This window comes from Bos taurus, chromosome 9 (assembly GCF_002263795.3).
Source record: "Bos taurus isolate L1 Dominette 01449 registration number 42190680 breed Hereford chromosome 9, ARS-UCD2.0, whole genome shotgun sequence".
NCBI lineage: Eukaryota > Metazoa > Chordata > Mammalia > Artiodactyla > Bovidae > Bos > Bos taurus.
The window spans coordinates 33,249,471-33,273,433 of NC_037336.1; the positions used below are offsets into that span (position 1 = coordinate 33,249,471).

The following is a 23,963-nucleotide window of genomic DNA, read 5'->3' on the forward strand; positions in this document are numbered from 1 at the left end:
AGAGGCCAGCCTGCTGTAAGTCAGGCTTGTAGGAAGTTGGACCACTACTTCTGGAAACAATGAAGGAAGCCAAATTAAAATGCCTGAAACTGACCCCAGAGCGCTAGGACTTTATTAATAACTGACAGCTTCCCTCATTTCTGTCCCTATTTCCAACTTAGGACCAACCAGAGGAAGCCACGTCTGCTCTTCCCATTGTACCGCTTGCCCTTGTCTGGAGGCTGAGCCTCCAGTGCCTTCAATAGGCCAGCAAGCAGGATACCAATGAGAGACGGGTCTGTACATTGGTTTGGCATAGTTTATTACAATTAGTATGCGTAGAAAACCATGTAAACTCACAAGGTAAATGGTTTGTCCTCCATAGTAACCACAGATAGTCTGCTGTGACCTTCCAGCACCTCAGAATCACAGAAAGTGTCATACAACTAGTATTATACATTTTTAGGGAAAGAATTTTTTGGTCCACATTTTCCATTAAAACAAAAACATACACTTTCCTCTTTGACAAAAGAGGTTAAATTCGCACCCTGCCCCCGTCCCCCGCCCACAGTGAACTTACAAAGCAAACTCAGATAAAACCACCGGACAACGAGGTACAGCTGAAGTCAGGGCCAATCTGGAATTATAGAACCTACTTAAGGGAAAATTTTTTCTTACAAAATTAGCGCTTTCCAGCCATCTCAGTAGAAAAAGCCCTATGTAGATTTGCCTTCAGTCACTTTAACAAGAACACACTTCAAATAACTTTTTTGTGTTTCAAATAGTACAATGTGCTGTTTCCGAGAGTCATGAAAAGTGTGGGCGTCTGACCTCAGCAATATTTTTCATCTGAGGTACAAAAGCATCTGACACAGTAATTTAGAGCGTAATTGCTGTGCCACCTTCACTCTGTCTGTTGAGAGAGCAGTTTTGGTTGCTCTAAGTCTGGGCATTTGGCTTTGCAGACAGTTTGAAAAGGCAGATTTGCATGTGAAAGCGAGTTATCTGCCAGGCCCGAGGTGAACAAGAAGCTACGTGTCAGGAAGGCCAGCTGCTCAGAGGGCCAAGTCCTGCAGGCTGAGGGAAGGGAGGTCCCCTGCAGGCCACAGAGACCTGGTCCTTGCACCCCTTGACAGGCCACTGCGCATGCCCACCTGAAGTGGGGCCTAAGGAATCGGCAGCTGCCGAGGTGCCTGTATTTTGTTTGTTCTTTTTAACCTACTGATAGTAATTGCAAACAACCACCCTGGTGTGCTTTTCTTGTTTCAAGTAATTTCATTCCTTCCAGGAGAAGAATGTTAACAATGCTTTCAGTTTTCCATATCAAAGGAAAGGAAATGAGCCATAATAACAACAAGATTAAGTTTAAACAGACCTGCTGCTAACACGGTATCAGATAAAATATATTTAAAAAGTGAACATAACTATTATATGTTTTTGCAACAGCTGCATTCTCCCACTTAACCTCCCTGCAGAACGAAAATCTGCTAAAGCAAACTTAAGTTACTTTAATTCTTGTTAAATACAACTCTGTACAGATTGCACATTTTTACATCGAAGCAGCTCAGTATCACAGTTAGAGAAATGAAAACGCCATCCGAAAATGTTCATTTTTCGAGCCCACAAAACCCAACAGACACTGGCCCTCAGGGTCAAAACAAAACCAGCTGCACAATTCTGTAAACAGTGTGGAGGGGGCGCTCCCCGCAGGATCCTGGTCCACTGCGCACACACGCACGCGCACACACCACACTCACACGCACACTCTCCCGAGCGCATCGGCTTCCAGGGCGGCGCGCAGCCTGGCGCTCAGTACCGCAGCAGCAGTTTGGTTCACAGTGTGTGTGTTCACAGAAGAGCGGTCATGGCCGTCGGGTTGAGGGGTCTGAGGCAGTCTCGGGGGGCCAAGTAGGCAGCACTGCTCGCGGGGCTGACCTGGGGCTTCGGATGGTCGGGAGGGGCGCACCCTGCGGCTAAGCCGCCGCCCTTGGGCTGGTCGTAGCCCGGCTCCGCCGGCGCGGGGCTCGGCGGCCGCTGGTAGCCGGCAGCTGGGGAGAAGGCACCAGAGGAGAGGGAGTGCTTGTGCGCCGGCCGGGGCCCCGGGACGCGGTAGCCGCTCCGCGCCGAGAAGGTGTGCGCGCGGGCCAGGTGCCGCTCCACGATGGGCGTGGCGTACTCGGGCTCGGGATTGGTCAAGGGCAGCGCATACTCGTGGCGGCCGGCCGGCAGGGGGCAGTCGTAGTGGCCGCCGGCCTCGGTACCCGGCCCCGCCGCGTCCGCCTCGGTGTCCATCGGCCGGAAGGTGGAGCCCTTCCTGGTGACCGTCTCGGTGCCAATCATGAGAGGCTGCTGGTAATCTGAAACCCAAAGAGTAGACTTTTGGTACTCCAGCCACACCCCGGCTGTCCGCAGAGGGAGTGCTCTGCCCGGTGCCTGACGTGTACCCGGCGGAAGAAAAAGACAGGGATGTAAGCAGCACAGATACCACACTTCGAGAGGCGGAGATTACCTCTAACCACACCTAGGGGTATGAGGGAACATCTTCATGGAGCGCTTAAACTGGCTCTTGAAAGGCTAAATTTTGGAATTGAAAATAATACTGTCAGGAAAGGGAAAAGTGATTGAACAACCTATTAAACAACCATGAACAAAGAGTGTGGTGTGACCAGAGTATAGGAGATGTGGAGAAATTTAATAGAAAGCAAAGACCAGAGTGATAAGTTGGGAGTTAATGACAACTGGTAATGGTGATCATGGGCTTCCCAGGTGGCGCTCGTGGTAAAAAACCTGCCTGCCAATGCAGGAGACGTAAGAGACGCGGGTTCGATCCCTGGGTCAGGAAGATCCCCTGGAGAAGGGAATGGCTACACACTCCAGTAATGCCTGGAGAATCCCACGGACAGAGGAGCCTGGCCACAGTCCATGAGGTGAGAAAGAGCACACAACTGAGCGACTAAACAACAACAATGATAATCATAGAGCTCACGTTTACTGAGTCCTTTCTTGGCGCCAGGCACTATTCTATAACATTAATATATCAATTAGTTAAATCCTCTGGAAAAAAATGGCAACCCACTCCAGTAGTCTTGCCTGGAGAATCCCATGGACGGAGGAGCTTGGTGGGCTACACTCCACGGGTCGCAAAGAGTCGGACACAACTGAGTGACTTCACTTTCCTCATAGTACTTTTACAAACGGAAAACTGAAGCAGAGAGAAATTTAAGTAATTTTTCCAGGATCACACAGGTAGCAGCTAGTGGGGCAAGAATGCAAACACATGCCCCAGGTGCGAGTTGTTACCTATGCCCTAGATCGTGGTGGGCAGTGAGTGCCCTGCCAGGGAGTTTGGCTTAATTGTGTAGAAACCTATGGAGATTCTAAATAAGTGACTGGCAACGAGAGGTAACCCTGGAAGGAGACAGAAGAGGGAAAGATAAAAGTAAAAAGAGAAATGAAACCCAAAAAGTCATCAATTAGGGGACTAGCAGCAGCTTTGGAAGGACCACACTTTGGGGACAGGTATCAGAAGAATATGGCCTCCTTCATAGCTCAGTTGGTAAAGAATCTGCCTGCAATGCAGGAGAGCTGGGTTCGATTCCTGGGTCAGGAAGATCCCCTGGAGAAAGAACTGGCAACCCACTCCTATATTCTCACCTGGAGAATCCCATGGACAGAGGAGCCTGACAGGCTACAGTCCATGGGATCACAAGAGTCGGACATGACTTAGCGACTAAACCACCACCATCAGAAGAATTGGTCACCAACAATGTAAGTAGGGTAAGAGGAAAGAGGATGCTTCCCAGCTGTTAAGCCCTGAAAAATGGGATGCACAGATGGAAGCCACTTAGAAAAGGAGTTCCTGGAGCATATGGGTTAGTAAATGATTGTTGTGGGACTTTCCTGGTGACCTAGTGATTAAGACTCTGCATTTCCAATGCAGGGGTTCAATCCCTGGTAAGGGAAAGAAGATCCCATGTGCCATAGGGCATGGCCAAAAAGTTTTAAAAATTAAAACAATTTTTTCAATTTCTTTTTAAAATTTCACTTACTATTTATACTGTATTTTATAAAACTATTGGTCCTTGATGGATTAGACATTTTGAAAAACCAAACAATAGATCCTTCTTCATAAATCCAGTGACTCCACAATGGCTTGTCAAAACCCTGAGGCCATTCTAACAGATTGCCTCATCTTCTTCCTCTTTCTTCAGGGCAGGAGCTCTGCTGAATTCATCTTTCTAGTCCCTCTTTCCTAGTGCCTTAATCAAAACCTTAGTAACAAAAATAGATTAAGTAAGGGCATCCAAATTTCAGTGGTACTTCAGGACCATCGCTCTGGGTGTCAGAGGCCCTGCAGGTGTAAGAGTCTAGGCTAAATGGGGCTTCGGGGAAATATTTCAGTGTTAGTTTGTGACTCTTTATAGAGCACAGAGAGAAAATGTCATACGTTACTGATTTACCAGATCCTGTCTAAACAAAAGATTTTAGTTGTGCTTCTCTTCCTGGCCTCCCCTCTCCCATAAGCAGCACCTTATAGCAGGGTCACAGAGACTTGGTACCTACCTGCTATATCACTGGTGATGAGATCCAACTTTTGTGTCATCTCCTTTTCATTATTGTAGCTGATGGTAAACTCAGCTGACTGATGCCTGGCAAAGGGATACTTGATCTGCTTCCAACAGTCTGGAATAAAGATAACACGAAACAAATATCTCAGGATTATAACACGGTTACTCCACAATAGGTTCCTCCTAAAGTCAGAGGTCAGGATGCCTTTTGCCAGCTGACTGTGGCACATGCACAACCACACTCTCCAGGTGTGTGGTAGAAACAGCATGCTGAGGTCACTACAACAGCAGCACACACCACCCAAACCACACTTTCCACCGTGCCTGTAAAATGCACTGTGTACCCATCAGCCCCCAGATTATCCCCAGTTTAGACCACCCGGGCATGAACTTTCCTAATCTGAGCTGACAGGGCACTTGTGACCTTGAAGAGTCCACACAGCTTGCGGTTCAGAGCCTTTGAAGGTGGCACCCTAAGGTGGCCTTGAGATTCTCAGGGGTCCTGTCTGCTGCCCTCTCTCTGGACCACAGCTGATTCACTGCAGGGCATCCCGTGTCCTAAGGAGTCTCTGAAACCTTCGAGACCCAATCCTTCCCCCGATTTCCCAGAATGAGAAACGCAAGGCCTGGAGGTACTGGGGGTGCTGTCTTCTCCTTGATGACAGGCAGTGTGGTGACTCAAACTCCAGTTGCCAAAAAAAAATTTTTGACAAATGATGGGATACAAAGGTAAAAGTAAACTGGCTATGAAGATTCTGAATTAAGAGATAGGATACAATATATTCTTTCCTGTTAGATTTGCTAACTTAAAGCTATTAAACCTTATTTCTTTAACCATGTGTGTGGGTTTTCATGTCCTCAAAGACAGAATAAAACTGTAATAGTTTTTTCAACCAACCTGTTTTCTGAGTCTTAGATGATCCATAAGGATTTCCTTTCTTCTTCTTCCTATTAAAACAAAAAAATCCCACTGAAAATATTTCTAAATGATAGGTACTACTCATGAAATAATACTTGATACTTTCTCCCTCTCTCCAACTTGTTTTAAAAGTATAAATTAACATTTTATCTTGGAAGAAGTGATGCTGCTTTCTACACATGAACATATGAAGAGCAGTAAACTTTTGTAATTGTTGACATAATTAGAATAAAAATTTTAAATGTGAAGTCACATACTTTCTAAGGACTGCAAAGATTGCCACTCCAGCAGCCAGCACGAAGAAGAGCACCAGTAGAATAACAATAGTTGTGATGTTTAATCCTGAAAAGGGGGAGAGCCACCACATTACAACAGAAATGAAGAGCGACCAAATCCCGTGATCTAAAACTGAACACTGATTTGAAAAGTCCTCACTGGTTTAACATGTGGGGAAAAAGAATACACGCTAGACATGTACTGATACTGGAAACCAAAAAGAGAGGACTCAAAACCCCAGCTGAAGTTTAGGAAAATAAAATTGATCTTTTTTCCCTCCCGCAAAGGCACTTTCCAGTGTTTCTTGGGATTAACATTTACTCTGAGTTTGTTGCCTGGATCAAATTAGACTAAAAATCAAAATGGTTGGGGAGGTTTACAGCTGGCCTTATTCAGGTAGGTAGATGATGTAAGCACAGTGCAGAACTCTCAGCGTGGCTCAGGTAAGCATTTCCCAGAGATGGGGGCAGGTAAGCATTTCCCCAAGACGGGGGCAGGTTTGGACCTGTAGGGTAACAGAAGCCCAGGGAAGCAGACCTTTGGAACTGTGGGCTGAAGGGAAATGCAGCCCAACATCAGACCATGTCTTCCCACAACTGTCTGTTCTAAGGAAGAAGGTCACTTAACAGCCACTGAAGACCCCCAGCTTGTAGAAACTATGAGAACTAAAGGAGAAATATTTCTTCTTAACCCTTCTTTTTTCTGTGTTCGCTGGGAAGAAAATAAAGGAATGATCAGGAGTGGAAATGTGTAGTTCATGAAACGGAGGACAGGGAACTTAGAAGGGAACAATATTTATGTAAATTACAGTGTTGTTATTTATAGGAGTGGGAATTTGGGAAAAATCTAACAGTTCAAACATCCAGTAACAGGGGAATGGTTAACTATGTTAACTAAATATGTTAATTAAATATGTCCATATGAAGAAACACTATAAAGATATTAATAACTGTTTTTCAACTATTTAATAGCATTGGAAAATGCTCAAAATACAATGTCAAATGAAAAATATATGCTACAGAACAAAATATGTGCTATGCTGCCATTTTGTTTTGAAGTTACAAAAATATTATTGGATACACAGTGGAATATAGTGACCATGGATGCTGATTTATGGATGATTTTTATTTTCTTATATATATATCTCTCTCAAATCTACCAAATTGTATAAAATGTGCAAATTATTTTACATTCTGAAAAAAATAAATGTATTTTTAATGTTTATTATTTTAAGTTGTGTGTCTCAGAGAACTTTCTCTAATGTACTTTTTAATGGTTATTAGAGTGTTCCATGGCATGAATATGCTATTGGTATTTTTTTCCTACAAAAGATTTACATAGTGTTTGAAGGGCACATACTTTTGTTTCCAGTCTGTTTCTACTTTCAGCATCGCAATGAAAAATGTGGATACATATTATCTTATGCATATGCAGATACCTCTGAACCATCTGCCTCCAGACACTTACATGACAGAGGTAAAAAGAATGTTGTTGAAGCTCCTGTATTATTGGCTGGAATACCAGTTATGTTCCTTAAGAAACCACAGAACTATCCCTGCCATACCTTTGGGCATTTCTTCAGAGGGGATGGGTTTTGAGATTGTCTTATCTTCTCCTTTCGTTGAACCAACAGTATTCACACTTGTTTTGTGCCACACCAGTGAGTCATTACCTGAGTGAGAAGAGATGTTGGAGAAACCACACTGGTAACAGCAGTTTGTGAAAGGAGGGGGCCAGAATTCAGTAACTCCATCACTCACCTTGCGTCCTGCTTGGTGCAACCTGGCAACCAAGGAGCTCCACTTTCAAGGCTATCCGCTGGTGCCATGTCTGCGGGATGACGCGCACGTATCTGGCCACAATGGGAGGGATGAAATTGTTCCGCACAGGGTCCCGAAAATTAGAGTTGCCCTGAAACACCTGTAGGAACAAGTAACTTTTACCTAAAGATTCTATTAGTTTCTAGGTCTTGATCAACCCACTCATACCTGGTGATACGAAATCATTGCATTTGTATAGACATGCCTGATAGTGAAGATACAAGGCTTTGCACCCAAAGGCTAAGTAATTGCCTGTGGTGCTTTGCATCTGTTTTCTGGAAACACACTAATGAAAATATCCAGAGGCCCGCTCTCCGGCTCAGTTCCTCCCTCCAGAGTGTCTCTTACCTTTTCTTCATTATTCACAATTCCTTTATAGGTTTTCCACTTGGAGTTGTTGTTTCTGAAGTTCATTACAAAACTCTTTACATAGAAGTCGAAATCTGACTGTGTGGATCCTGTGGTCCTAATTCCTTGTTAAGAAAATATTATTTATGGGTTAGTTTTAAAAATATGTTATACATAACTTGCTTTCTTATTTTCAGGTTTCTTTTCCTTTCCTCCCCTCCCCCATCTGAAATTTCAAATCATTTTTCAGGCCTGCTTTTCTTATCTGCATCTAGAAACGTGATGACAGATGAGTTTTCACACTGACAACATGCCCTAAAAAGGTTTCCACAAAGAGATACCAGCTCTCTTATCCACACACTGTATACCCTCCACACGGGTTCTTCTCACAGAGACAAGGTGAAGATTTGTTACTTTTAAACAAAACATGATATTTTGAGATGGGGACACCCATGCAAATTCAGAACAATTTCAATGGCAAGTCATCTTGTTTCATGAAATTGCAGTTGTGTCCGTACCTGTTATTTTCTTTTTCTCTCCCAAATCTATTCTCAGCCACTCTCTCTGTTTGTGATTCTTGCTCCTGTCCCCTGAAGCCCACGACGGGCCTTGGTCCTGAAGTCGGGCTTGGCCAGGAGACCAGCGGACCTGATCTCCAGTCTCATTGATCCACTCCCAAGAAGAAGAAGCTCTGATTTGCCTGTCAGGTTCCAAACTCAAGGATCCACTGCAGCCTAGGATAAAGGGCAGGAAAAGATTTCAGATATGGACACAAAATGAAAGCAAAAAAAAAAAAAAAAAAACCACCCCACTTCACCTAGAATGATTCAGTTGATTTACTTCCGTTCTGATACTGAATCAACTGTTTAATTACTAGTTGTTAATGATCCAGAGTTCCATTTGACTTGTTGGTCCTGTGGCGTCTTGAAATTGTTGCTGTTTTTTTTTTTACAGAATTTATATCCCCTAAAAGTGATCTCTCTCTGTCCCCACTGTAGATTTTCCTCTCTATCCTCCTAAATTCACCCTAATTTCAATGAAGTGCAAGGTGTCTTAAAAGCTTAATGCTGAGGTTCTTTTCAGTTGATTAGAAGGGGGACTTCCTGCTCTGTACCCTTGAAGAGCAGGTACTGCAGGTGCTCAAAGATCAGTTCACCATACCCAACATCACCCCTAGGCGCTTAACTACAGCAATGCCCAAGACAATGCGGAGGTAGCAGATGCAAGGCCAGCCCTCTTCCTGGGCAGAGAGGACAAGTTTACAGTGTTCTCCCCAAGTATCTTATATGAGGGAGACTATTTCCCCAGGATAAGTTCCGTGATAGAGGGGCTAAAAAAAGCCTTTATACTATATATTCATTTTCAATAACTTGATCACAAATACAAGTTGTACTTACTCAAAAGCTTTTTCTGTTAAAAACTGACAAAGGAATTTATCTTAAATGTCATTTTAAATTTTCATTCTTTTTGGCAAAAGTTTGAGAGATTATAAAGAAAAATATTTTCTTCCTAGTGCTAGTAGGGTTTATTCTCTGATGTATTTTTAAGTCACAGCATATTGGTGCTACATAGCCTGAGGGGAAACAAAAATAATCCTTTAAACTATCTCATCTGAGGGGTATGGAAGAATAAACTACCCCTGAAGATTTTTAAATTATCAAATTCTTAAGGAAAGCACGATCCTTACCATTGGAGGTAAACAGAAATCGCTTGTCTGACAGGGAACCACTGAAATAATAAACACAAAGATGAGGAGGTGAGTTGCTTAACTGGATCTTAATGACTGGCACAGCGCTACAGCATGGGGCTCAGAGCCTTCCCACACCACACGTGGTCCTCAGAGCACCTGGCAAGGCCACTCTTTCTCCATCACTGGTATTTATTTCATAGACCAAGAAACTCAGGCCCTTTGAAGGTAAGCAACTTCCCTAAATTCATACAGGTGGCAAGTGGCCAGGACTCTTGAGGCACTGCTTGTGAATAAAAATTCCGTGCTGTTTCCATCACGCCACACTGTACTGGGAAGGAAATGTACACATATATGGTCTCTAGAACACCCTGAAATCCCAGGTAATGAGTTTGTGGTGACAGAGGCAGAAAGGACGCCTGCCCTAGACATGCCCTTTGCTTCAGCAGGCACCCGCACAGCGCCCCACTATCAACCGTCAAGGAACACTGAGACATGAAGACGCCTGCTCACTTTTAGAAGAATGAGCATGTTATCTGCTGCCTTTGCTACAGACTTCACTCCTTCCCTGAGTGGCCCTTCTCAGCCTGAGGGACCTCCTCAGCCTGGTCTCTCCAGTCACACTCCGACCTCCTGCAGCAAAGACACCAGGCCATGAAGCAGTTCCTGCCTCTGGATAACAAGGTATAGCTGGAGAAAACTCAGAGCGCCTCACTGACAGGTCCTGCACCTGGCCCCCTCTGCTGCTGGACAGTCCTGCACAGCTGGCGTCGACCCTCGGGGCTCTGGGCCCCCCAGTTCTATGACTTGTATTACTCTCCTGGCGAACTTATCAAATCAGCCTTGCTCTGCAGTTGTCTCCTGCAGAGAAGAGGTTCCTAAGGCCTACCATCACATTTTTCTTTTTGTAAATCCCTCAACCCAATGCTGTGACAGTACAGAGAATGAATAGAAACTTGAAATTCTCAAGATTCATCTTATATGCATCATACTTTATGTATTAGATACTAGAGGTAAACAAAAAAGGTAGATATCACTGTCATGTTCAATTAGTCTACAATCTGAGTACTGCTTACAATTTTAAATGTTTTGACTCAATTACTATGGCAATAAAGGACAAAGAGTACTGAAATGTGAAATCCACAGAGAATCCAAAAATAGTCTGGACAAGAGTATTAGCACATTCACATCAAAGGTTTTGATTTTTGTTTTTTTTCTTAAGTAACAGGTTTTTCTTTCATATTCTTTGTCCACTCTCAGGAAGAGACTCTGTAAGCCTTGGTTTTCCACATTCAGGTTCTATTATGATCCATGCCGAGTATAATGCAGGGACCAACCATTTCATACATGAGAAAATGCAGGCCCACGTGGATCATCGGACCTCCTCAGTTCATAGTTAGTGGCTGAGTGGGGGTGAGGACCCAGGTTTCCTAACCTTTAAAGAAAGGTTCACACTGTTGCAGTTCACATTTTTCCGATTCATATTTAAATTAGTTAAGATGTATTTAGAACCACTTCTTAATTTTTCCATTTCCTCTAACATTTCTCCACTATTACACTTGAAGTTTGGCCGGATAAGCCCAAATAATACTGCCTCTTCCCTGATCGCCTGGATGTGCTCTCACTGCCATGAATCATTAAAAGATTTATTCTGTGACTGAAAAAGAGAAGTTAAGGCAAGAAGGTTAGCTTTGGAGTTAACCCTGAGAAGATGATGATGCTAGGGAAGGCTGTGCTTCTCAGACCTCTCTGCCTGGCTTTCCTCTATTATCAGCTGGAATATGTTTTTCCATTTCACCCAATTAAACTAATTAAATACAACCACCTAGAGAATTCTGTAGGTAAATAAGCTGCTGCTTTTAAAAATAAAAACCCCCTAGGGAGGATGGGATTCTGAGGCATTTGCACACTAGGGTGAATGAATCAGATTCCAGGAATTGCCAGCCTTCCCAGAGGGCTGTAGAAGCCATCATGAATTGTCTGATGTAAACACAAAGCCCTCCCTGCAGATGGTCTGAGCCATCGTCCTCTGTGAGGTCAGTGGCTCTTCCTGATTCCATTCTGGTCTCCTCAGATCAGGGAAGTGACCTGACCCGGGATGAATCCCAGAAGAACCCTAGATATTTACTTTAGGGACCCCTTCTTCCTCAGTGGCAATGCTTCCTTCTGTGTGTCTTCCTGAACACCAGACAATCATGCGTGGGAACAGAAGTTCAGTGACCGCATGTACAGTGCTTCCCCAACAGCAAAACAGCACCAATCAAAACAGCGGCTCCCTGAAGGCCTGGGAATGGACATCAGTGGAAGGGATGGTGTGAGCACACAGTTCACTCTTTTCTGCTGGCACAAAAAGAAGAACCACAGAGCCAGAAGGGAGAAGGGACCTTGATATAGTTCTAGACTTTCTATCTAGGCACACCAAAGCAAAAATCATTCAGTTAGTTCAAATAACTATATGGACTGTGGAGCAAAACGTTGCTAATTCATTCATGATTTAGATTTCTGGACTCTTATTTTTGCCCTAAAGTTTAATATCAAATTATATAAAGTGACTTCTAATGTAGTAAGTCCAGTTGATGTAGGAGAAGTAATTGAGGACATTATGCCTACTTTTATTCAATAGCTTAAATAACTTTTCTTCAAAAGTAAAATCCAAGTAATACAAGTTTAACTTTTTCCTATCCTGTTTTTCTAAAAAAGAAGCATGCAAATGTATTCAAGCATAGGCAAGAGATCCAAAAACAACAGACTTAAGGCCAAAGGCCAGTTCTTTGCTCCTATTTGGAGAAGTAGCACCACAACAGATCTAGGTCACAGTTGGATACCTTCCTGATAAATAGTACCATAGTATCAATAGAGTGAACCATAAAACACATAAATAGATCTTCAAAAGTCAAAGTTGAGCAGACACTTAAAGCTTACTGTGCAGAAGCAACACACTATGCTATAAATACTATAAATCATGTCTGACTCTTTGCCACCCCATGGACTATAGCTCACCAGGCTCCTCTGTCCATGGGATTCTTCTGTTCTCCTGGCAAGAATATTGGAGTGGGTTGCTGTGCCCTCCTCCAGGTGATTTTCCTGACCCAGGGATTGAACCCACGTCTCTTATGTCTCCTGCATTAGCAGGCAGGTTCTTTTCCACTAGTGCCACCTGGGAAGCTGCCCATAAAAAAGGGCATAAATTTATAAATCAGGATATAAATTTTAATGTCCCAAAGAGTTTGAGGTAAATATGTAAGTGAAAAAAAAATGTATATACTTATGTGTGTGCATATATATGAGCATATATAATACATGTGTACATAAAATGTTATTTATGTTTATAGTACATATGTATGAGCACATACATGTGTATATACAGTCAGCCATATCTGCAGATTCTGCATCCCCAGATTCAACCAACCAGAGGAAAAATATTCAGGAAAAATACTCCAAAAAGCAAAATTTGAATTTGCCACATGCAGCTCTTCACACAACATTTACAGTAGTATTTATAACTATTTGCATAGCATTTACATTGTATTAGGTATTATAGGAGAAGGCAATGGCGCCCCACTCCAGTACTCTTGCCTGGAAAATCCCATGGACAGTGGAGCCTGGTGGGCTGCAGTCCATGGGGTCGCTAAGAGTCGGACACGACTGAGCAACTTCACTTTCACTTTTCACTTTCATGCATTGGAGAAGGAGATGACAACCCACTCCAGTGTTCTCGCCTGGAGAATCCCAGGGACGGGGGAGCCTGGTGGGCTGCCGTCTATGGGGTCGCACAGAGTTGGACACGAATGAAGTGACTTAGCAGCAGCAGCAGAGATGATTTAAAGTCCATGGCAGGATGTGCATAGTTACATGTAAATGTTATGCCATTTTATATAAGGGACTTGAGCATCCCAGGGTATCCACAGGAGTCCTGGAACCAATCCCTGAGGACACTAACTGTATAGTGGCCCAAGGAGCACTGTTCCCTCACTAGGCGGCCACCCAATCCAAAGGGAGTGTCCCTCTGGACCAGTCTTAGCTGCCTGTTTATACGGATGGACATCTGGATCACAAGGCTAGCCTATTTTAGTTATAACAGTTCTAGTTTTCCTCTCTAGAAGCTGAGGAAACCTGAAAGCAAGAAAAGCTGAGGTTGAAGTGTTTAAAGCAACTGACATACTTTTTTAGTAAAAGGCTAAAAGATCAGAGGACAACACAAACAGAAGTTAACAATGTTAACAAAAGCCATCTTTTTTTTCACTTCTCAACTATTATTCATCCTTAGGAGATGGTCTCTAGGGATCCTCTAGAGATTTCTGTGGTTCTGCCTGGGTTTATTTCAGTCCTGTGTCTCCTTCAATGTCTTTGATAATATTGGCGATAATCAGTAATTTACATAAACAGGAGAAACTAGAGGGGAATAAGCCTTTATTCCCTCCCACTGAAGCACCTAAGAGTAGAAAGTTCTGCTGCCCTGGGACTTTAGAAATGTGCCATTTTAACTAACTTGTCAGCATAAACAGTGAACTATTTTATTGCTACAAGATAAGTCACTTCAATTGTGTCAGACTCTTTACAACCCTATGGACCATAGCCCATCAGGCTTCTCTGTCCATGGGATTCTCCAAGCAAGAATACTGGAATGGGTTGCCACGCCCTCCTCCAGGGCATCTTCTTGACCCAGGGACAGAACCTGCATCTCGTAAGTCGGCTGCACTGGCAGGTGGGTTCTTTACCATTAGTGCCACCTGGGAAGCCCAAATGGGCAGTATAAATACTACTCCAAGCATTCAAACATATTTTTCCCAGTTGACAGGCCCTTGGTATCACATGCCGGCTGTCTTTAAAAAATTGTGAGCTGATTACATATGCCTGCAGGGTTACCTTGCATTCAGAACAAAAAGCTAAGTACTTACTCCCTTGAGAGAACACCATTGGCCAGGATTCCTTCATATCGACTTAGCCCTTTGCGCAGAAACACGCTGATCTGACCACCCACTTCATCTGCGATCACTCCTGCATGGATGGCGGCTTTGCACAATAAAGAGGTCTGAAACACAGCAACATCATCACTTATAAGTGACTCAACAGTGCATTTCACATATGATGGGAGTTTTCCATTTTGTTGCAACTTGTGGTCAGGATGCCTACATGACCCATGATATGGCTAAAATTCATTTAAAGTAGAAAGGAATGGAAAAAAGTATTAGATAACCATCTCAGAATGACATCAGAGTCATATATTTATGCTGACTAACTTGAGAACCTTTCCACTAGGTAGGAAGGAAGGGAGGTGATTTACAGTACCCGTGGCTCTCTAGTGGATAATGCCTCCTGGTGGCCATGCCCATGTGTGGTCACCTCCCACACTGAATCTGAACTGGGCCATATCACTTGTTCTGTTCTGCTGCAGGTAACATGGCCCTGCGAACAGTCAGTAAGGCCTCCTGAGATTCCCACCCCAGATGATCTATCACACAAATGCAGCTGCAGTTCTAGGCAAAGGGAGCTTAAGAACCAACCAACCCACACTGTTGACCCACAAACTGGTCAGCAAAGAAAATGGCTATCATTTTAAAACATCATTTTAAGTTCTGGGGTGACTTATTCAGCAAGAATAGATAGCTGCTCAGCTTCTTACAAATCCTAAAAGATCATGCAGTTAAAGTGCTGCACTCAATATGCCAGCAAATTTGGAAAACTTAGCATTGGCCACAGGACTGAAAAAGGTCAGTTTTCATTCCAATCCTAAAAAAGGGCAATGCCAAAGAATGTTCAAACTACCACACAATTGCATTCATTTCACATGCTAGCTAAGTAATGCTCAAAATTCTCCCAGCCAGGCTTCAGCAGTACGTTAACTGAGAACTCCCAGATGTTCAGCTAGATTTAGAAAAGGCAGATGAACCAGAGATCAAATTGCCAACATCTGTTGGATGATCGAAAAAGCAAGAGAATTCCAGAAGAAATATTTACTTCTGCTTCATTAACTATGCTAAAGCCTTTGACTGTGTGGATCACAACAAACTATGAAAATTCTTCAAGAGATGGGAATATCTGACCACCTTACCTGCCTCCTGCGAAACCTGTATGCAGGTCAAGAAGCAACAGTTAGAACCGGACATGGAACAACGAACTGGTTCCAAATTGGGAAAGGAGTATGTCAAAGCTGTATATTGTCACCTTGCTTATTTAACTTATATGCAGAGTACATCATGCAAAATGCTAGGCTGGATGAAGCACAAACTGGAATCAAGATTGCTGGGAGAAATATCAATAACCTCAGATATGCAGATGACACCACCCTTATGGGAGAAAGTGAAGACGAACTAGAATCTCTTGATGAAAGTGAAAGAGGAGAGTGAAAGGCTGGCTTAAAACAACATTCAAAAAACTAAGATCATGGCATCCAGTCCCATCACTTCATGACAAATAGATGGGGAAACAATGGAAACAGTGAAAGACTTTATTTTCTTGGGCTCCAAAATCACTGCAGTTGGTGACTGCAGCCATGAAATTAAAAGACGCTTGCTCCTTGGAAGAAAAGTTATGACAAACCTGCTGCTGCTGCTAAGTCGCTTCAGTCGTGTCCGACTCTGTGCGACCCCATAGACGGCAGCCCACCAGGCTCCCCCGTCCCTGGGATTCTCCAGGCAAGAACACTGGAGTGGGTTGCCATTTCCTCCTCCAATGCATGAAAGTGAAAAGTGAAAGTGAAGTCGCTCAGTCGTGTCCGACTCTTAGCAACCCCATGGACTGCAGCCTACCAGGCTCCTCTGTGCATGGGATTTTCCGGGCAAGAGTACTGGAGTGGGGTGCCATTGACAAACCTGGAGCATGTTAAAAATCAGAGACATTACTTTGTCGATAAACGTCCATCTAGTCAAAGCTATGGTTTTTCCAATAGTCATGTATGGATGTGAGAGTTGGATCATAAAGAAGGCTGAGCACCAAAGAATTGATGCTTTTGAACTGCGGTGTTGGAGAAGACTCTGGAGAATCCCTTGAACTGCAAGGAGATCAAACCAGTCAATCCTAAAGGAAATCAACCTTGAATATTCATTGGAAGGATTGATGCTGAAGCTCCAATATTTTGGCCACCTGATGTGAAGAGCCAACTCATTTGAAAAGACCCAACTCATTTGAAAAGACCCTGATGCTGGGAAAGATTAAGGGCAGGAGGAGAAGGGGATGACAGAGGATGAGATGGTTGGATGACATCACCAACTCAATGGATATGACTTTGAGCAAGCTCTGGGAAATGGTGAAGGACAGGGAAGCCTGGGGTGCTATAGTCCATGGGGTCACAAAGAGTCAGATACAACTGAGCGATTGTACCACAACAACAGTTTCTTACTTATTTTTACTAAATGCACATTTTGAGGATCATTTGAGAAGGTGAAACTTCCATACCACAGTTTCATTTTAAAATTAGACATTTAACAAGGCATCAAAACCAAAACTCCTTTCTCTGGGGGATCTTCCCAACCCAGAGATTCCTGGAGAATTCCACAGACTGTATAGTCCATGGGGCCTCAAAGAATCGGACATGACTCAGAGATTTTCACTTTCAAAACCAAAATGGTAGTATCAGCCACCAAACACTCAATGGACAAGAAAATGGGATGAAGGTCTCAGAGCAAATGAAGAGCAACCCAGGACCAACAGCCCCCTTCTCATTTCCTGAATCTCCTCTGAGTGGGTCTAACAGCTGGCTCAGCCCTCCATGGCTGCTGGCTGGGGTGATGAACCTGGAGCAGGTACCTGGCTGCCCCTGATTAGCAGGTGGCCCTGTGATTGGAAGTGGGGCTGGGGAGAAGGAAAGGGAACTTTTTCACAGGGCGCCCAGGCCCAGTGGCCCCCACAAGCCCAGACCAGTGTGGGAGGGTGATCTGGCTATTAGCCCAGGACTGAGCAGTCCAGAAGGATCTTTTCCTAAATAATTTTAGCAATGCCTCACTTCTCTGTGATGGCTAGTGCCAAAAAGCAGCTCATTAAAATGTGTTTCATAACCGAATTTGGGAGTTTCTCTTTGTGTTAATGCCAACACTGTTTACCTTACTGCAGTGGACAGTTTTTCTTAGGTTTAGGTTATAATACTAGGAGGACCAATGAGACCAACCATATTTTTGTGACTAATGTGAAGCCTCTTGATGAGGGTGAAAGAAAAGAGTGAAAAACCTGGCTTAGAACTCAACATTAAAAAAACGAAGATCATGGCATCTGGTCCCATCACATCATAGTAAATAGAAGAGGAAAAAGTGGAAACAGTGACAGATTTTATTTTCTTGGGCTCCAGAATCACTGCAGATGGTGACTGCAGCCATAAAATTAATAGACGCTCCGTGAAAGGAAAGCTATGACCAACCTAGACAGCACATTAAAAAGCAGAGACATCACTTTGCCAACAAATGTCCATATAATCAAAGCTATGGTTTTTCCAGTAGTCATGTAAGGATGTGAGAGTTGGACCATAAAGAAGGCTGAACACTGGAGAACTGGTGCTTTTGAATTGTGCAGAAGACTCTTGAGAGTCCTTGGACTGCAAAGAGATCAACCAGTCAATTCTAAAGGAAAGCAACCATGAATATTCATTGGAAAGATTAATACTAAAGCTGAAGCTCTAATACTTTAGCCACCTAATGAGAAGAGCCGACTCATTGGAAAAGACCCTGATGCTGGGAAAGACTGAAGGCAGGAGGAGAAAGGGGTAACAGAAGATGAGATGGTTGGATGGCATCACCGACTCGGTGGACATGAGTTTGAGCAAACTCCAGGAGGTAGTGAAGGCAGGGAAGCCTGGCGTGTTGCAGTCCATGGGATCAGAGAGTCGGACAGGACTTAGTGACTGAACAGCAGCAACAATGCGGTTGCAATAAAATTGAGAACTTTTGTGATCTTTAATTTAGAGAGCTCATATTTCCTGAACTAGATTAGATTTGGCAAAGTGAGTCAGTTTTCCAATGGCTACTATCATAGTGAAAAAAGGGGAGGATTTCATGACAGAGAAGAAGTAAGAGAAGAGAATGCTGAAACAGAGGCAGATACTACCCCCTTCTTGATTTGGAGGGAAAAAAAGAATTAGAAGATAGTAATCTTTAAAAAGGCAGCTTGCCTTTTCATCTTTTATGAATTTTTTTTAAGGTGTCTTATTATGGTTTTAGTCTCTTAGGGCACAAAATAGAGGAGCTAGCTATAATGGAGACATCCTGAATGTAAATTCAGCAATTTAGCGCATCACCCTGTCTCTGCCTCCAACTCTACCAGATGTGAAGTCATCTCACTGCTCTGGACCCAGCTTCCCAGTTCTCCTGGGCAATGAAAAGGTTGGACTGGGTGATGTCCAGAATCGCTTTGTGATTCTAAAGGGCACCCTGTGTACTATTACAGGGTCGATGCAGGGCTGTTTCCCTTTCTCCGCCCTAAATGAAAGGCAGATTGATCCAGGTGTCAGCTGGGCAGCTATTCCCACTGTCTCTGGGATCACCTGGCTTCCTCTGAATTCAGCCTGGGGATGAGATGGTCTTCACCCCAGGATCCCTGCCCTGTATAGAGCTCTCAGTGGACTTGGCATGTCCAAGGGCCTCCTTGGGAACAAGAGGACAGGTTTATGGGCCAACAAGCAATGGGACCTATTGTTATCATTGACAACAAATATTCTCATTTCTCACAGTCCCTAGCATTGATGTACCCAGTGGTATGTGCCCCTTTTATGGAATTTATTTCATTACATTATTGCATATTAAATTACATGTATTTGTTTAATATTTTTTCATTATATTAAAGGCAGGACATAAGCTACATCCCCAAGAGAATAACCACCAGATCTGGCTACCATAGTATCATGATAAAAATGTAAGCCCTTTCCTGGGTTATTTCCAGGAAGGAAGGTTGTTTCCTTAAAAAAAAAAAAAAAAAATCACTCTACGAACTTAAAGAAAATTGATGTTTTCTAAAGCTGAGGCTTTTTCATCTTGTTGTTTAGTCGCTAAGTCATGTTCGACTCTGTGACCCCATGGACTGCAGCATGCTAGGCTCTCCTGTCTTTCACTGTCTCCTGGAATTTGCGCAGATTCATGTCCACTGAGTTGGTTATGCTCTCTAACTATCTCATCCTTTGCTGCTCCCTTCTCCTTCTGCCTTGAGTATTTCCCAGCATCAAGTTCTTTTCCAATGAGTTGGCTCTATGCAGCAGGTGGCCAAAGTATTGGAACTTCAACTTCAGCATCAAACTTTCCAATGAATATGCAGGGTTGATTTCCTTTAAGATTGACTGGTTTGATCTCCTTGCTGTCCAAGGGACTCTCTAGAGTGTTCTTTAGCACCACGATTGGAAAGCATCAATTTTTCAACACTCAGCCTTCTTTATGGTTGAACTCTCACACCTGAACCTGACTACTGGAAAAGCCATAGCTTTGACTATATGGACTTTTGCTGGCAAAGTGATGTCTCTTCTTTTTAATATGCTGTCTAGGTTTGTCACAGCTTTCCCTCCAAGGAGCAAGTGTCTTCTAATTTCAAGGCTATAGTCACCATCCATAGTGATTTGGAGCCCAAGAAAATAAAATCTGTCACTGTTGCCATTTTTTCTATTGGCCATGAAGGGATAGGACCAGATGCCATGATCTTAGTTTTTTTAATGTTGAGCTTTAAGTCAGCTTTTTCACTTTCCTCTTTCACCCTTATCAAGAGGCTGTTTAATTCCTTTCACTTTCTGCCATTAGAGTGGTATCATCTGCATATCTGAGGTTGTTGACATTTTTCCAGGCAGTCTTGATTCCAGCTTCTGATTCATCCAGCCCAGCGTTTCCCATAATGTACTCTGCATATCAGGCTTTCCCAGTGGCTCAGCGGTAAATAATCTGCCTACAGTGCAGGAGCTGCAGGACATGCAGGTTTGACCCCTGAGTTGGAAAGATGCTCTGGAGAAGGAAATGGCAACCCAATCCAGTATTTTTGCCTGGAAAATTCCATGGACAGAGGAGCCATGGGGTCACAAAGAGTTGGACACAACTGAAGCAACTTAGCATGCATGCATGCACTCTGCATATAAGTTAAATAAGCTGTTAAATGAACAGCCTTGTCCTACTCCTTTCCCAATTTTGAACCGGTCCATTGTCCCATGTCCAGTTCTAACTGTTGCTTCTTGATCTTTAAAAATTCATACTCACTGAACTGGGATTTTTAAAAATTTTCCTTTTGAACAATAGATTTATACTTTGTTTTCTAGCTATTTGGGGATCTACACTTCACTGAAATGTAAATACAGGAAAGCCTATATTAATCAGTGATTGCCTTAAACAAAAAAATTTAAACATATTTCTTCAGGAAAGGGAATGCAATGGACAGCTGAGGAGAACACCTGCAAGGCTCAGGAACTTGTAAGTTGGTGCAATTAAACATCTCTCAAGTTCTCTGAGCCACAAAAGATGACCAAGCAGATCAGCATGAGAAGACTCAAATAAATTATCAAATCATCCCAGAACTGGAGCATTTTCTTAAGTCTTCCTTTAGGAAAAAACAACTTGTATTAAAAAGCATTGACAAAGTATTAAAAGTTAATGTGAGTACATGTTTTAGATTCACTTTAACATAATATGGAGACGGCTTCCCTGGTGGCTCAGTGATAAAGAATCCACCTGCCAATGTAGGAGCCCCAGGTTCGATCCCTGGTCCAGGAAGATCCCACATGCCATGTGGCAACTAAGTCCGTGGGCCACAACTCCTGAGCCTGTGCTCTAGAGCCCACGTGCCATAACTCCTGAAGCCCGTGACCTAGAGCCCCATGCTCTGCAACAAAGAAGCCACTGCAATGAGAAGCCCATGCACTGCAACTAGAGAGAATAGCCCCGCTCACTGCTACTAGAGAAAGCCCTGCCACTTCAACAAAGACCCAACAGAGCCAAAAAAAAAAAAGAAAGAAAGCAAGCACATGTTCAAAATTATAAAAATGTATTCCTCAGTCTATTCAATGAATTGTTTTAATGTCGCTACAATCTTCATAATTACCATGATAACATTTTCCTTAGAAAAGTAATATACATTTTAGAAAATATGAAAAAATAAAATCACTATATTGTCATCAGTCAGAGATAAGCACTCACCTACATGGTGTATTTATTTGCCTCTGGCTTTTTCCGGGTGTATGCACCTGGGTTCTCCCTTTCGCTGCTACATCAGGAACACACTTTTTGCACTGTGTCCCTGTAACTTACAGTACTTCTTGGATATTTGGGGGGAATGGAGAATTACTGAAACATGTTAGTTAAGGGATGTGTTCCACTTAAAAGCAAATGGTACAGTCAGCAGGCTTGGGAGAAGGTGCCAAGAGAAAAACTGTTCTGAGCACTTTTTATTTCTGGTTTCCAGGTGAGGCAGAGCTTAAAGTCTGTATTTCTTAACTGGCATGTTGAGCCAACACTGCACGATGCCTTAATTCACCAGCCAAGGAGACAGAATTAAGAATCTTCAGAATTGTAAATGATCTTGAAAGTTTTCTGTGACACCTCCTAACAGTCTGGCCCTTGCTCCACCCCACAGCAGCTTCCCACACACACCCAGGCCACCATGATGAAGGCTGTAATCTGCACACTTGACATTTTCAGTGATTAGGGCCCTGCTGTTTCTGGAGACACCCTATCTCATTTTGCATTGTTCAGTTATTCTTTACATGCTATGGAAACTGGCCTCCCAGATCTTCGTTCTGCCTTTTGAAACAACACAGAATGAACCAATTCTTTTTTTTTTTTTTTTAACTTTTATTGGAGTCCGTTGCTTTACAATATTGTATTAGTTTCTATTATGTACACCAAAGTGAATCAGCTGTACGTACCCCTCCCTCTTTTTTGGATTTCCTTTCCATTTGGGTCATGACAGAGCACTGAGTAGAGTTCCCTGTGCTGTATACAGTAGGTTTCCATTAGTTACCTGTTTTATGTGCTGTGTTGTGTCAGTCACTCAGTCACGTCCAACTCTTTGCGACCCCATGGACTATTAGCCCACCAGACTCCTCTGTCCATGGCATTCTCCAGGCTAGAACACTGGAGTGGGTTACCATTTCTTTCTCCAAGGGATCTTCCCAACCCAGGGATCGAACCCAGGTCTCCTGCACAGCAGGCAGATTCTTTACCATCTGAGCCACCAGGGAGCCATATTTTATACATAGTACCAATAGTGTATATGTCAATCCTAGTTTCCCAGTTCCTCCCATCACCACCACTTCCCCCTTGGTGTCCATATGTTTGTTCTCTATGTCTGTGTCTCTATTTAGGCTTTATATAAAAGACTGTCTATACCAATTTTTTTTCATATGAATGGACCTAGAGACTGTCATACTGAATGAAGTATGTCTGAGCCACCAGGGAAGCCCATATAATTATATATTAACTATACATCAATAAAATTAAAAAATAAATAAAGATGGTACACAGGAGATGGAAAGAAAATTATCAGGAGGGGGAAAAAAAGCAAGTAGCCAGGTTGAAACAGTCCACATGGTAAGAAGCTGAGGATAGCTTCCAACCAAGAAGAAATTGAGGTCCTCTATCCAACAGTCCATCAGTAATTGAATGCTACCAATGACTGAGCGACTTCACTTTCACTTTTCACTTTCATGCATTAGAGAAGGAAATGGCAACCCACTCCAGTGTTCTTGCCTGGAGAATCCCAGGGACGGGGGAGCCTGGTGGGCTGCCGTCTGTGGGGTCGCACAGAGTCGGACACAACTGACTTGACTTAGCAGCAGCAGCACCACCACCACCATGTGAGCTTAGAAGCAAATATTTGCCTAGTGGAGCCTCAGATGAAACTGCAGCCCCAGTGACGCCGTTGCGTCACCTTGGATACAACCTGGTGAGTGAGTGTCCCTGAAGCAGAGAACTCCGCAGTGCGTGCTCAAACTCCTGACCACAGAACATGAGAGGTAATACATGTGCTTCAAGCTTCCACGTTTTGGTAGTAGTTATGTGGCAATAGATATCTAATATACCCACAATATCAACATATACAAAAAAGAGACACTAGTCTGACTTCTTTGAAGAGATGTGTTTTCAAAATACAAATTTTCCTTCCAGATAAAATCATACTGAGAGCAAATGGTACAAAACCAGCTAGTGCGTCAAATGGGAAACCTGTTAGTCAGCATTTCCAGGTCACGTACCACCCAGGAAACCATTTACCTGTTACTCTGAAAAGGAGAGCTCTGTCCAGAGGAGGAAGGGTAAACAGCTAAAGTAAGAAAGAAACAACGCTATTTCTCTTGCTGCATGGAATTCTTAAGTTTCTCACACAGGACAGGAAAAAAATAAATTAAAACTATACATTGCTAGGAGGTGAAAACTATACCTTAACTTTTTTATGTCTTGTGGTTTACTTCCTAAAGTCAT

General features: G+C 43.2%; 1 protein-coding gene across 3 annotated transcripts in view; it reads right to left on the reverse strand.

The window, feature by feature from the left end:
• Positions 1-284: 284 nt before the first annotated feature.
• Positions 285-23,963, reverse strand: part of DCBLD1 (discoidin, CUB and LCCL domain containing 1) — a 75,824-nt gene continuing 52,145 nt past the window's right edge. For 2 of the 3 annotated variants that reach the window (XM_005210754.5, XM_002690094.7), the window contains exons 6-15: positions 14,496-14,629; positions 9,598-9,638; positions 8,429-8,644; positions 7,911-8,035; positions 7,503-7,662; positions 7,307-7,414; positions 5,724-5,808; positions 5,446-5,495; positions 4,543-4,662; positions 285-2,336 (exon numbers count right to left, since the gene is read on the reverse strand). In XM_005210754.5, coding sequence (XP_005210811.1) covers positions 1,828-2,336; positions 4,543-4,662; positions 5,446-5,495; positions 5,724-5,808; positions 7,307-7,414; positions 7,503-7,662; positions 7,911-8,035; positions 8,429-8,644; positions 9,598-9,638; positions 14,496-14,629 — 1,548 coding nt within the window. In that variant the 3' untranslated portion in view covers positions 285-1,827. Of the gene's footprint in view, positions 2,337-4,542; positions 4,663-5,445; positions 5,496-5,723; positions 5,809-7,306; positions 7,415-7,502; positions 7,663-7,910; positions 8,036-8,428; positions 8,645-9,597; positions 9,639-14,495; positions 14,630-23,963 lie in introns of those variants that run through there. The other variant, XM_059890143.1, reaches the window with a different exon arrangement.